This window comes from Bombus flavifrons, chromosome 2 (genome assembly GCF_040668555.2).
Source record: "Bombus flavifrons isolate JBK064 chromosome 2, iyBomFlav1_principal, whole genome shotgun sequence".
In the NCBI taxonomy this organism is placed as follows: Eukaryota; Metazoa; Arthropoda; class Insecta; order Hymenoptera; family Apidae; genus Bombus; species Bombus flavifrons.
In genome coordinates this window covers 8355404-8369969 of record NC_138443.1, presented here as the reverse complement: position 1 = coordinate 8369969, position 14566 = coordinate 8355404, and the positions used below count along the sequence as shown (strand labels likewise).

The following is a 14566-nucleotide window of genomic DNA, read 5'->3' as shown; positions in this document are numbered from 1 at the left end:
CTTTCTCTCTACTCTTCCTCCTTCTCTTCCGTTTCTTTTTCTTCTAATTTTTCATCCTCTTCATCCTCTTCTTCTTCCTTCTCTGCTTCCTTTTCTTCTTCCTCTTCTTCCTTCTGTGTTTCCTTTTTTTCTTCCTCTTCTTCCTTTTCTGCTTCCTTTTCTTCTTCCTCTTCTTCCTTCTCTGCTTCCTTTTCTTCTTCCTCTTCTTTTTCCTCTACTACATCTTCTTTCGTGTCACGCACTGTAAAGATTTCGTTATTAATTACCATGCACAGCGTATAAAATTATCATTAATACCTTCGTCTTCCTCGATTTCGTCGACGAGTTCTGACCGCTCTGTTTCGGGTTCCGTTTGTAAATCCGGACTTACGGTCAACGGCTCCGTAATTTCAGTTTCTGTCGCTTGCAGTTCTTCCGTTTCTTCTTCTTCTTCTTCTGTCAATGGTTCTTCCCTGTATTCTATTCTCGATGGTAGAACTCGTGGTTCTACCGGACGATATTTAGGTTTGGGCGCAGGTTCAGTAGGCACAACTTCCTCCGCGTCTTCTTTAAATTAAAATTTTCAATTTTTCCCTTATATTATTCTTATAATAATTTTTTGAGTGAAATTTTCTAGTTACTTTGCTCTTCGTATTCTTCCTCGTCCTCCTCGTATTCGCTAGGTTTTAAGTCACCTAATAAAAACCAGTATTATTATGTACATACGGGAAAGTATACTTTTTGAACAGTTCAGTTAGCTTGTTATTTAAAAAAATACTAAATTTACGTATCACGTATAAGTATCGTATATGTATCACATATATTAAATGCTGTACTTTCTTTTATTAAGCGGCTCATCCTCATATGTTCTTTGAAAGTAACCTGAAGTTGCGTGCTCGTGGCCATCATTTCCTCGCGAGTGCCATATTCAGTGGGGATGTCTGGGCGTGAGGTGATCTTTTCAAAAATCTTGCGATGTACCGTATCGACGACAGCTTCAGCGACCATTGTCTGCGTCGTCACCAATTGTTGCACATCGTAGCATCGTCTTCTCGCACGATATTCTTTGTAAGCTCTCTGTTTTAAAAAGAAAAAAGTAAATCTATCGATCATTCGTATTTCCATAAAAAATCCATTAAGACATTGCGTATTTTATAAGATAATTTTACGTGAATTCAGCAACGAATTAAGATCAGCTAGGTAAATTTATTAATTTTGCTGTGGCTACGGATAAGAATGCTCATTATCATGAATATGGCTAAAACTGTAGACCCTACTATTTCCCAGAACCTACTTATTTTCTTATCTATTAAGTATTATAACGAGTACTATACCTACTTTGCATATTGCATGCATTCTGTGCTCTTTTTCACTTTCAAATTTCCCATAAATGTATAAAAATGCGCAGTCTCTCGTTAATCACTAGAATCATATGCATCGTATCGTTACCTGGATAATTGCAGCAGCCTCGTTGGCCTTTTCCAATGTTAATCCAGAGTCTTGGTACATCATTTCCATCCAAGCGACCGCTTGAACAGCTTCCACGGGTTCGAGTATACGTTCATCCTTCTTCAGAGGCGCTTCTTCCGTTCCCGCTGCGAACATCAACAGTCATCAACGTCGAATTTTTCAACGTATCCAGAATTTACACCGAATTCGTGATATCACGATCGTGACGTGCGATTACAATCTTACGAGCGTCGATCCTCTGATTTCTTCTAGTGTAGTATCCGCGATAGGCAAACTATGCGTGATTAATTATCAAATGATTGTTAGTAGCGCCGTGTTAAAAAAAGGAAAATTACTTTTACGAGTCTTGCGGCTTTAGAAATTTCCTCTTGCGTGGCACCAGCTTTTCTCAGGATATCCAGCGTATTCCCCACTGCTCTTTGCCACTGAATCTTCCCTTCAGCTTCGTTCAACACCATTCTCTCGTAATGGCCACGAAACGCAGCCTGATTTTAATTTATCGATCCGATATTTTAATATATTTCACTTCGAAAGTACTTTTAATCGAAACACTGACTTGTATCACTATGGCAGCACGCTCTGCATCTTCTCGTACAGCTCCTGTAGCTTCTAGAATATCTCGTATCGATATCATAGATTTTTCGTCGCAAGTTGGATCTACGTTTAAGATAGTTGTCGAGGCAATTAAAAGCACTCGATATTACTTTGCTGCAATTGCTGTAATCGCGTGTATTATATTCTTTCATCGAGAGTTCGTGATATAAAATGACGTAGGTAATACTGGTATTTTTAGTTTTACAACCCCCGTTATATCCACTTTATGATAATATAATAATTCTGAGTTAACATATCAAGCCATTCCTCTGCTTTTACCTCCCATATAGATAACCATTCGCATTAACCGAGGATCGTAAAAAAATTTCGATCTAAAGGATCACTAAATTTCCTACGATAACGATCATGGCTACCGAAAAGCCGCACGTATCTTTATTCCGCTTCATTTTATAACTTTACCCTCAAACGAGCCCGCGTTACAGCCGGTCGCTTAAAACAATAACGTTTACCTACCAGTTTCTTTTTACGATTCATTCGCAGTTCTCTTACCTTCGCATGCCTGTACCGGTTGCGTGTCAACCTCGTCCAAATACTCGCGGAATGCTTTCTGGGAAATGAAAAAAAATAAAAAGGAGCGAGATACTAAAAGGAAAATTGCAGAAAGGGAAGGAAAAAGGAAAAGGAAGAAAGGACTGGAAATATCGCGTAGCCATCGACAAGTGGTCAGCACGCGACAATAAAATTCACTTGGATCCGCGGAGCCGCGACTGCGATCTGCTCCAAAGTGAAACCAGTCCGGTAAAGTATGCACAGAATGGCCTGGCTCTCAAGTAAAATGTTGTTTACGACTTTAACCGCAACTGAAACGATAGACTTTTAATAACATGGTCACTCGTGCCGAAAATAAAAAAAGTAAATAAAGAAAAAAGTAATAAAGGAAGAAGATTGTGGAAGAAGAAGGATACATCGAGGAGAGAAATATACCTTTCGTGTTTTCGCGTGTGATCAGAAGCGTATCCACGTATTCGGCGATAAAGGCGATTAAATTGGCTGGCTGGGAACGAAGAACCTGTTTCAATTATTAAATTAGGAATTAAATGTTAACACGAGATTAGAGATTACGTCGATAGGGAAATCGAAGAATTTATTGCATTTATGATCGTATTTTATGATAGTCTATTACGAAACGTTCAGCATTCAGTAGAATGTGTATGTGCTACTTACATATGCAGATAAATAGTTCGTTGTTAACGTTAAGTGCTGTCCACGTTATGCGATTGGAATTTCTTTCAACGTTTAGGAATGTAGATTAAAAAGAAACAATTAAAAAGAAAAAAAGGTATGGGTTTTGCAGATAGAAAGAACTAGACGTAATTCGAATGAATATCTTTTTCTTTACTGAATTTCTATGTATGTATTTATAAAAATGACTAAAAGAAATTATTAGTGATTTACATTAAAGAAGTTTTTGTAATTTTATCACGACCATAATAAATTTTATATAAAATCGTAGAGTATTTTACGAATTTAGTAAAAATGCTTACTTCCCGCGAGATATCAGTGCACAATTCCCTTAGTCCTTCTGGTACTTTGTATATATGCTTCGCCCCGTGTGTCTGAAGCACTACGTTCATTTTTTAAATCTATTCAACAGCTGAGTGTAAAAAAGAATCGTGATGTCTATAAAAAAAAAACAACCCTCTATTATTTCGGGCGTTTTAAACGTCGTACTCGATTTTTCAGTCGTTGTTCGAGGCGAAATGAAGTTCTCTTTTGTTTTGCAATTTGCATGACGGCTGCATTCAATTCGTGCTCTAAATGTTCCACGAGATCGTGCTATCAACCTATTGGTGCTTCTACTTTAGAACCACTAAATTTATTAAAAAAGAAAAAATATATAATATTTGGTATTTCGATTGTTTCAATGCCCCTGGATGATGCTGCGCGGCGGTCTATCATATTTTCAGAATTTCCGCGACAAATTGAATTATCCTCGAGAGTTCGTTAGTATTTGCTATTGTGTTAATCAATTTTTTTTTCAAAACTCGCTATCTAGTTATTTCGTTTTTAATACGAGATTCACACATTCTACGATATTTTCGAGCGAGCGCAATCATCGCGATGACTGTGTTGAAGATGCCTGAAACTCGTAGCAATCTAACGAACGAACACACAGATTCACTCGATGTACAAGCGAATACATACATACATATGTGATGCAATGAAGATACAGATTCACATAGAGAATTACGCAATCGCAATCTGTCTTGCGCAACGAATTTCGCATCATCTTTGAACAACTTCATTCAGAATTAATAACTTCTCTGGAAATGCTGGTACACGCGATAAACATCTGTTTTCATCGTAGACAAGCGTAGCAGGTCATATTAGACGCTATATTGCCATATCGTCTCCTCCAGGAATGGAATAAAATGTTCTCAGTGAATTCATCTTCTAGAATCTAGAATATTCGCGACGAATCGATTTAAAGTGGTATGTTTGTTATATTACGAATATACCGTATATATATATGCAAAATAGTCGTCCACGAATTGTTTCGTATCCATCTATAGAAGGACAATTTGCATGTTTGATTGTGGGCTCGCTGATAAATTGTTTCGTGGAAGTGTCATTTTAAAACATTTTTTCGAGCTTCACACAACAGACGTCTATTAAATAATCTTAGTCTTTTTTTTATAAATGTGATTATTTTTTTCTTTAACGTTCCTTACGGTTTTGTTTATAAGCCGAAACATTTCTCGCGTAAAGTTGATAATCGATTTGGTAATTTTTTAATATTGTTTATACGAGTTTTCGATGAATAATCAATCAAGGATACCTTTTATTCATTTTATCGAACATACCAACATCACGTGAGTTCGTGACATTTTAGCGATGATCAAAACAAATTACGTAAAGAGATCAATCAATTACAGATAATCAAATAAAGTCTAAATAATACAATATCAAATAGGAAAACCATGAATATTCAAAAATCCCAAAAACTCCAAAAATCCCAAAAATTCCAAAAATCCCAAAAATCAATAATTATAATCAGCCACTCGATTCCACGAAAACCACTTTATGAACAGTTACACGATTTTATGAAATCACTCAAAAAAACCTTCCTGTATCGATTATTTTCTCCCGAACTTTTTTCTTCCTCTACCACAACTAATTACATGCAAAAACATATATGTATACACACACATTTATCAGATTGGAATTTTCTGACATGTTCACGGTCATCGTGCAGCCGCTACACTGTAGTATATTTTTCGAAGGATCCTAGAGTCGACTTTCGGTTTGGTGATGACGCGAAGCGAAGGCGACCAGTTCATCGTTGTCCGTCAAGGTTTTCAGTTCTCTTGGAACTCGTGTGTGTTATCGCGGGACGCTCCAGATACCCGTGGACGAACAACAAATCGGTTTTTAAGTCGCCACGATTGTCAGTCATTTTTCGACTACCGTCGATGGTCGCGATGGTATTGCGGAGTTAGCACAGTTATGAATGCGCGCGTTGTACTTTTGGTGGTCTTCTTGTTGACTGATCTATCAGCGTCGCGTGAGTAGCTGACGTTAAGCTCGATTTCCATGACTGATCGTCATCGAGTTTCATGGGGGCAAAGAACATGTGCATGGCGTGCATGGGATACATAGGGAGTGCAACAGTTGCGTTCCGAGCGATTTTTAAATGGTTGCTATTGGTTGATGCTTTTTGAAAAAGTTTACTTTTTTTTTTTAATGTAGGGTAGAGAATTTAGCGAACGAAAGATAAGAGCGCAGTGAAGATAGTTTTGGTGACTGGAAATTATATTTTTTGAGATGAATAATAGTTCAGATGTGTGTTTGCATCATTTTGAGAGACCTGGACGTTTAGCAACACTTCATAAATCAAAATTATCGTTTTACGAAACAGAGCTGAGAATTTCAATACTTTATCATTTTTATCACACGAAGACATATACACTTTGAAGAAATAGTATGTTTTTAAATTTATAATTATATGTAGGTGTTCGTCTTTGAACAAATGGTAGATTAATTAATTCACTCATTTTTAAAAAAAGATTCACTGCATCAAACTTTAGTTATCTTTTCTTAAACGCTCACTGAAGTAAACATTTTAACGAGTTCTTTCATAACTCACGCCTCTTCCGGAAGCGACTCGCATGACAGCCACGAACCGGCGCGGCATAACGATGTGCTCACGATAACGTTTAGAAATTTATCATTACGATGCAATTATTATTTCTACCTTGTTAGCGGCCGATCAGAACGACGCTGGCAGATTGAAAAGAAGCCCACAATGGGGACATTCCTCTGATCCTCCTGGTCGTGGACGAAACAAATTTAATGCACAAAGAGGTCCTCCAGGTGGTCGAGGGCCTCCTGGACTTGGTCCACCTGAATTTCCACCTGGATTATATCGTGGTGGTGGTCATCCTGGTCTTCCACCTGGATTGAATCGTGGTGGTGGTCCTCCTGGACTTCCACCTGGATTAAATCGTGATGGTGGTTCTGCTGGATTACCACCTGGATTAAATCGTGGTGGTGGTCCTCCTGGATTTCCACCTGGATTAAATCGTGGTGGTGGTCCTCCTGGACATGAACCCCCTGGACATGGGCCTCCTGGACATGAGCCTCCTGGACATGGGCCTCCTGGACATGGACCCCCTGGATACAGTCCTGCTGATGATCCCAACCCAGAACCACCTGGTTCTCCTGGTACTGTACATAGATATGAACCACCTGATGGTGGGCGACCTGGATTTCCACCTGAATTTGCAGATCATGGTCCACCTGGTTTATATAATAAAGTTGATAAAGAAAGACAGAATTTCGATTATGACAATGACAAACCACAGAAAAACCATAACGTGCCAAAAGATTCACCTTCGACAGATGGTACACCGCGTGATGATGAGGAAAGTAAGATATTCAGTGAACGATTTTCTGATGAAAAAACTCGGTGCAGGTGAGTTTTGCTCTTCAACTAAATAAGAATGGAAAATATGATTGGTAGATTTCTCGAGGCTTTCAAGTTTCATTGATCCTTTTACAACGGATTAAAATATCGAAGAAAGATAAGATAAATGAAATAGAAAATAATTTTTCCATCTGTTACTTAAAAATTTTGTATAGAAAATAAATGTTAACAACTGCGTTATGTATGCACATGACGGTTTTTCGGATCGAGTCTCTATCAGACAACGTTGCTTAAAAGTGTTGTATTTAAAGGCGTAAAAGCGTGAAAGCTTAAAACCGTATACCAAACGTACGTATAATACGGTATTTGCATATGTTGAAACGCGCAGTCACAGACCTGATCATAAGGACTGTATTGGACTGCGTGGTCAATAAATATGCTTGTGAAACTGAGCAATTCGAACGTTCAAGAATAGCTAGTGATTCGGTCACGTAGCAACTGAATATTATAGAATTGATTGTGTGAAAGATACTTGGAATAATTTAGAGATGGCAGGCAACCTGATGTTAAATGTTATGTTCGTCTAAAATAATAGCAACATTGTTCCTAGATGATCTCGATCTATCTCTGGAATGAGGAATTATCGTAAATTAGAATCGAATGAATATCTAAGTCAATTGTTCACTCTTATACCATAATCGGAATATTTCTTTTTATAATTCCTAATAGTCACGTTAAATTTCGATCGATACGAAATAAAATTATTGAGTACGAAAGAAAAAAGTAGGACAATAAGGATATGGTAAATTTTAATTTATAATTAAGCAAAATGAAAAATATAGCCGATGTATAGCTTGACAGGTTGATAAGTCTGTCTGAATATCCAAGTATAATAAATGGACTCGTATATACTCCGCCGTAATATTTCATAATTTGCATGAAATAAAAATTAAGTATCAATCAATTCATCCATAGACGGAAACGTTTTACTTTAGAAACGAAGACATATTTTTGGTATTTTTAATACTGCACTTCGAAGTTATTTTTATAGTGTATTTTTATATATGACTGTATATATAGTAAATTGTATTTTCGTTATCTGTATAATTCGGAAGAATCGCGTAATAAGCGTGACATACGGTACAAATGACAAACAGATGAACAATAAAATTCGTAACGATTAAATACGATACGACATGGTACGATACGATATGATACGATACGAACGGTATCGTATCGCGCGGATTGCTTTTCAGTAAACGCGTATTCGACAATCGAGGCAGTTTTGCTATATCCGGCTATGAAATATTTCGCCCATCCAAATTGTCCTAATGAATTTCAGTTAACTAAAAGTGACAAACGCGCGCCATGGTGAGATTACTGATGGAAACTCGATTCGGGGAACACGATCTACTCGGGTAAATAGCGATAGAAACAAGTGTACGTTTGTAGCTTGATTTCGAATCGTTAGTTTCGCTTCCTGTTAACTGATACGTGAAATCCGACATCGCTATACGATTCCATTTTGTATCGAACAATCGTTCTCTTTTCTTTTTTTAAATTCTCGTAATTTGTATATTGTACAGTGCTTCATTTTGTATCGGATTTTGTTGGAAGTTATGAGATATTCGAAGAGCAAACAGTTTGGATCGTTAGATTGAGCAAAATGAATCTGAAGCGGAGAAAAATTTTGTATTAAAAATTCCAGTCAGATGATGATTCTAAATTTAGTTTTTCAGTGAATGTTATAATACTATGGAATTTTAGATAAAAGAGCGCAGATAATGGAATATAATATATTTATATTTTAATTCTTTCCAGCTTACACGTCCAAGGTAGCTTTTAGAAAGATTTATTGTAATACAGGATCTCACATAATAATGGCCCTTACTTTAAAAATTATCCTACGAAAATTAGCCTGTCATTATTTCTAGAATTACATTTAATCTATCTCTTTTCAAATTTGACCGTATTACAGTTAATGTCATTATATTAACGCGTTATGATTAGGAAGAAAAAATTCGTCCCGAAATGGTTAGACAAATTTCTCGAATTTTTCCCTGATTCTGTTTCTGCTTCCTCTACTTTACCTGAAGTGCAACGATACAATCACAGAAATACACTGCACGCCATGTGTTTTCAAACACGTAATCAACGTTTGTTGTCATTTCGAAAACAGGAAAAACGAGTTCCGTTGTGGAAGCGGCGAATGTTTACCGAAGACAGCAAGGTGCGACGATAAATTCGATTGTCGCGATTTGAGCGACGAACGCGAATGTGTCAAGTAAGTTAATTTACTTGGATGAAAGATAAATACAAGTCACAACAAAATATTTAAGAACCAAGAAGAAGTACGTGTTACACGCGACATTTTTCGACTGTTTGCGTAGAAAATGTTATCAAAAATGCAAAGATAGCGAAACTCAGCACGTTGATTGTCGCAATGCTCGTCGATGACCCACGTTACTAAAGCTTTTATAATGATTAAAATAACTTTCCTTTTTTTTATTTATAATATAAATTTCATGAACTAAAACTTTTTACAATGTAAATGTCTTAGATAACATCGTCGCAGAAAAAATGCACCAGTACAATATAATATGTTGCAAGAATTAAATGTCATGGTATAGCATATTTTATTCCCAGGGAAAAATATATAAAAAGCGTGTGACAGTCAACGTGTTAACTAAGAAACGGCAAAAGAAAACTCTGCTATAACGAATTCAATTATTCTCTTATTTGCTGTCCGTTTAATTACGACACTGTTAATTATCGTGGCTGGACATTGTAGAAAATCGGGAGACGGCTGCGTCCTTCCCGAACAACCCGAAGGTGGAAGTTACGAACTGGGTGGCTGTGGTAAACCTTGCCCGAAACGTCCCGGAGATAAAGTTCCTAGTAACAGCATTCTGAATTACACCTGTCGGCACAATTACATTTTGAACGGAAGTGCCGTTCCTGTTTGCTTCAACGACAAATGGTACAACCTGCCCTCGTGTCTCAGTAAGTTCATTAGATTACGGATTTTACCAAATTAGCGAAAGTAATTTACGTCGAGAGTTCTGTAAGAGTAAAACAGTGTCAATGGAAAAGAAAATTCAGAGATCTCGATTTAGAATTATCGACGAATTTATTTTCCGACAAATTCCAGCTTGATTTTGATGGCTGTAGTTCCTTGTTTCATGTCACGCTTTATTCAATCTATATTATGTCAACGTATAAGTGATGTAACGATTGCATGTTTCCATGTAATTATTACGAGTTATGATATTTACAAATAGTTAAATATTAGATGTGTGCAACAATGATTACTGTCGTGTTTGTGTTGGAATAGTTAAAGATCTAGCGCTAACGTAAAAAGAATCGATTAACTATGCGATTGGACTAATTTAAACGATGGAAGATAAAGAAATAATTGTACGACATCAAAGGTTTAGTCTTACGAAATGCGAAAATTTCAAGGTGCATGTCTGACATTTTTTAAAATCTATCTTATGATTTATACTTCACGCACGTATAAAACTGAAATTTTTCGAGAAATATTTATTTGATGAAATATATTACGATAGAAACGAGCGTGAGCCATAAAGATTTCTCGGTTCTACCGTTTACCATTTTCAACTCGAATGATAGTAATAAATTCTAGTAGAACTGATTTCGAATTCGAGAATATTCGCTCCATTTGTTTAAATTAAATCTATATAGTTAACTAAATAGGATTAAATTTATTTAATTCACTGGTATTTCGTAAATTAATTGATTAATTACTGTGTTATCCGATGTGTTATTTGAATTATTGATTATTCCCTCTTCGTTGCAGTTTTTCTATCCCCAGCTCTTCTGTATAAAATATACATAATTAAGTATCATGTGACAGTAGTTTAAATAATGACATTTCAAACATAATCAGAATAATAACGTTATAATATAATACTTAATAAATGATATATTCAACAATATTTCGTATAAGTGGGACAAACCTTTTTATAAAAAATATTGAATTTAGAGTAAAAAGTGAGAAAAATAGAAAGAATCTTTTTATTATTTGTTTAGGAATTAATATTTCACCAATATTTCTCTTTCATCAAAATTTCATTGCAACAGGGACATGTCCACCATTGAACAGTACCACAGTGAATATTTTATGCTCGTACCAAGGAAACGAAGTGTCTTGCACCGATCGAATTAAACCTGGAACGGTGGCGACTTTGTCGTGCAAGTCGTCTTACAAATTGTCCGTGACGAATGACCCAGCGTATCGTACAGTCACTTGTCTAGAAGACGGATTATGGGACCGTCGTCTTTTCCGTTGTCTTCCAGGTAATGATGATTTTACGTATCTTGTTTCCAACATGCTGCTCTGATTCTTGGAACAGAGCAAAGACTAATTTACACGCTTGTAATCGTAAATAGTACGTTTGCAAAATTAATAACAGCAGTTAATACATTCTTGATAAATTTTGGTCATTGAGACTGAATAAATTTTGTAAAAAACAGCAGACCAGCCAAATACTGTTAAGTGTTTCCCAAATGCATTTTGTACTTGGAAAGATCTCTTTTTTTAAATAAATTAAATTTTTAGAAAAGGGAAGACATAGAAACGACCAATGTTATTGCATGTCGCTAAAAAAAAATATCTTTTATGAGAAATATGAATGAGACATTTTATGAATTAGCCTTGCTTGTTTCTCCACTGTTATTAATTCAAGGAAGGTCTAATGTATTCGATCTAATTTAATTTATTCTGCTTCGTCAGAGTGTGGAATACCCATTTCACAAGGTAACACGTTGGTCGTGAACGGATTCGAGGCAAAGTTCGGAGTATTTCCGTGGCATGTTGGCATCTACCGCAAAAACTCAGCAAACGAATACGAGCAAATTTGCGGGGGCACACTTATAAGCAACAATCTAGTTGTATCAGGTAATTTCGTTCGACAAAATAAATTCCTACTTTGAAATCACGCGAATATGTTTGGCAGTTGCATTTCATATTCACAGATAAAATAAAAGATATCACAAAAAAGTGCTTTCCATCAGCTGCACTGGCGTCAAGTATTTGCAATTAGCGTGCAATTTAATTACAAGATATTTAGAACAACTATACATTTCTCATAGAACACGGAACTATTTAAACAGACAATTATCCAATATATTATTAAACATCGACATTCAACGAGATCATATTTAATACTTATTGTATGCTTAAGTTGGCTATTCACGCTGTATGTTAATTTCCTACTAAACACATATGTTTGCAACGAAGATCTTGTAATTTTCATATACATTTTCAGATAGTTTTTAGATTCTATCGATATAGTTGTGACAATCGTGTCTTATAATAATGCTAGTAGTATCTCAAAATATTTCATATAACGCATACCATATGGACATTTTCTATGATAAATGTACCTTTGTACTAGAGTGTATATTTTACATATTTGCAATAATCTGAAAGTGGCCAAATACTACTCGCATACAATATACACAGTAGCACATATCACGGATAAAGGATGGCAAACATTGTTTCGATAGCTGCCCACTGTTTCTACGACGAGGTGTACAATACAGTGCTTGACAAATCGAAGTACGCGGTGGCAACGGGCAAGCACTATCGCGATTGGAACGCGGACGAGAATTACGAGCAAAAATCGATGTTGGCCGAGATTTTGACACCGGAACGATATATAGGGGCGAGAGGGAATTTCGCTCAAGATATAGCCCTTTTGAAATTGACTAGTTCTTTCGAGTTAACCGCTCAGGTGCGTCCGATCTGCATGGATTGGGACAATATGTACGAACGGAAACAGCTGCAAGTTGGCCAAAACGGAAAGGTAAGATCTTGGTTATTAATTAAGAAATATCCAGCTACGGCAACGTATTACCTTGATTAATTTTAGCCAAGCTGCAACGCTATTTTCTCGCCAGATTTCCGGCCTTTTTACCTACCTTTCCTCTTCCGTGACTGGTTTCAGCTGGCTAATTAAGTCACGCTGGATTATATTTCCGTAATTAATTCACACGCCCGTTATGCCGCGACATCGTTCTATTTCAGCAATTAATTTGATTCCCATCTGCCTGCGATTTTCTTTCTTTATTTTGTCCGCTTTGTTATGAAAGTAATGTGCTTTTAATTGGGAATCGTGAATGGTTCCAGGCTTTAAACGTTGTTCATTTCAGGCTGTTGGCTGGGGCAAAACGATTGAAGATATGCCTAGTAAGGTCCTGCAGGAAGTGAACTTGCCGTATATACCGTATGACCAATGTTTATTGGCTGTACCATCTGATTTCCGGGGATACATTACGTCGGACAAGTTCTGTGCTGGTAATTTGAATGGTAAGTAGACGTTTAGAATGAATTATATTATCAATCAGTGAATTTTATTAATTTTTTCAACTATTGCACAATTCTTATCTATATTTTTAATTAGATCTTATATACCTTCTGAGATTATAATCGTACTAATACAGATACTTCGCGTTCCTACATAGAAAAGTAATAATTGTTCCTTTATTTTGTTTTTTCTTTTTTTTTTTTTAATAGGTGATTTATAATTTCCAAGAACCTATTGCAACGAATATAATAAATATACCGAGTGATTCTACGCTTCAAAATCAAAAAGTCGATTAAACAGTACACACACACAGTTGACTTTTATTTCAACGTTTGTTTCCATCGTATCGTACAAATGCTAGTAAAGGAAATACATTGAAACTCAGTCTAACTGCCATGCTATATTTATCTGCAGCGGAAATACAATTGACAATTACCATGATAAATTATTCTATTTGCAGGTTCCAGTCTCTGCGAAGGTGACAGCGGAGGAGGACTGTTCTTTCAAATGGAGGAAACCTGGTATCTACGTGGTATAGTTAGCGTCAGCCCAGTGAAGGACTATAAGTGTAATTACCACACCTACACGGTGTTTACCTCGACTGGTTTTTTCCGGGATTGGATTCGCGATGTTTTTATCGCTACTTAAACAAAACACGCACGTTCACTCGCTTCGTAAACTTACAAGCTCGTTCAATGATCGAGAATTGAGCGATTCTGTACCTGATGAACAGCGAGAGCGTGTTCGTCACAATGGCTTTCGTCTGAGAATGGAAAACGTCACCTCAAATGAGATGAGAGAACGTCATTGTAGAAAATGTTATCTTCGAAAAGTTACCTCGTTACAAGCACCAGAATTGCTTTTACACCGGTGAAAATTTGCATACCTTGGAAAGATTAGTTTAGATACGTTGATCTGGATTAATCATTTCGAACGAATAAACTTTCTATTTTTAAATAAATTAGATAAGTCGATTTATGTTGATTAATAACTTGAAAAAGTATTTCTCGCGAATTTCTTTTAGAAAATATTTTCTATCATTTATGTGATCATCTCGTTTAACAAATTTCGTAACGTTTCTAATTTTTCCAATATCATGCGCAGTTCGTAAACCTTGGCGACTTGGCAAGCGACTGCTAATCTCGCGTAAATCGTACTTTCAGTTTTCAGGAGTGCAATTTTATAGGGTATACGTGCAATATTTTTTGTGCGTCGTGTTTTCGCAGCAATCTCGCCGCGATAAACGTTTTACCAGAGCAACAGCACTGTAACACAAACGGGCAAAGACATTTCGATGATTCAC

General features: G+C 36.3%; 2 protein-coding genes across 2 annotated transcripts; one reads left to right on the top strand and one right to left on the bottom strand.

Annotated features, from left to right (window-relative positions):
* Positions 1–8: 8 nt before the first annotated feature.
* On the bottom strand, positions 9–5014 carry LOC138189720 (neurofilament medium polypeptide). The gene is made up of 11 exons (XM_069131849.1): positions 3549–5014; positions 2989–3073; positions 2752–2864; positions 2554–2611; positions 2006–2142; positions 1762–1934; positions 1429–1591; positions 816–1056; positions 621–674; positions 298–546; positions 9–241 (listed from the first exon to the last, which is right to left on the bottom strand). Exons 1-11 carry the CDS (start codon positions 3636–3638, stop codon positions 9–11), a joined length of 1596 nt encoding a protein of 531 aa, XP_068987950.1. The 5' UTR covers positions 3639–5014.
* Positions 5015–5291: 277 nt separating this feature from the next.
* Positions 5292–14224, top strand: LOC138189718 (modular serine protease-like). The gene is made up of 9 exons (XM_069131848.1): positions 5292–5569; positions 6268–6979; positions 9111–9215; positions 9723–9934; positions 11036–11251; positions 11688–11852; positions 12464–12762; positions 13109–13265; positions 13724–14224. Exons 1-9 carry the CDS (start codon positions 5317–5319, stop codon positions 13909–13911), a joined length of 2307 nt encoding a protein of 768 aa, XP_068987949.1. The 5' UTR covers positions 5292–5316; the 3' UTR covers positions 13912–14224.
* The last annotated feature ends 342 nt before the right edge of the window (positions 14225–14566 follow it).

What these genes read in the sequence shown, in the direction of transcription:
- LOC138189720 (XM_069131849.1), bottom strand. Translation starts at nt 3,638, where the DNA reads ATGAACGTAGTGCTTCAGACACACGGGGCGAAGCATATATACAAAGTA. An exon ending in GTGCTGCCATAGTGATACAA is followed by an intron (nt 1,935 to 2,005) that starts GTCAGTGTTTCG and finishes AATTAAAATCAG; the next exon opens with GCTGCGTTTCGTGGCCATTA. An exon ending in CGAAATCGAGGAAGACGAAG is followed by an intron (nt 242 to 297) that starts GTATTAATGATA and finishes AAATCTTTACAG; the next exon opens with TGCGTGACACGAAAGAAGAT.
- LOC138189718 (XM_069131848.1), top strand. Translation starts at nt 5,317, where the DNA reads ATGACGCGAAGCGAAGGCGACCAGTTCATCGTTGTCCGTCAAGGTTTT. An exon ending in GACTGATCTATCAGCGTCGC is followed by an intron (nt 5,570 to 6,267) that starts GTGAGTAGCTGA and finishes CTACCTTGTTAG; the next exon opens with CGGCCGATCAGAACGACGCT. An exon ending in CAACAATCTAGTTGTATCAG is followed by an intron (nt 11,853 to 12,463) that starts GTAATTTCGTTC and finishes TTGTTTCGATAG; the next exon opens with CTGCCCACTGTTTCTACGAC.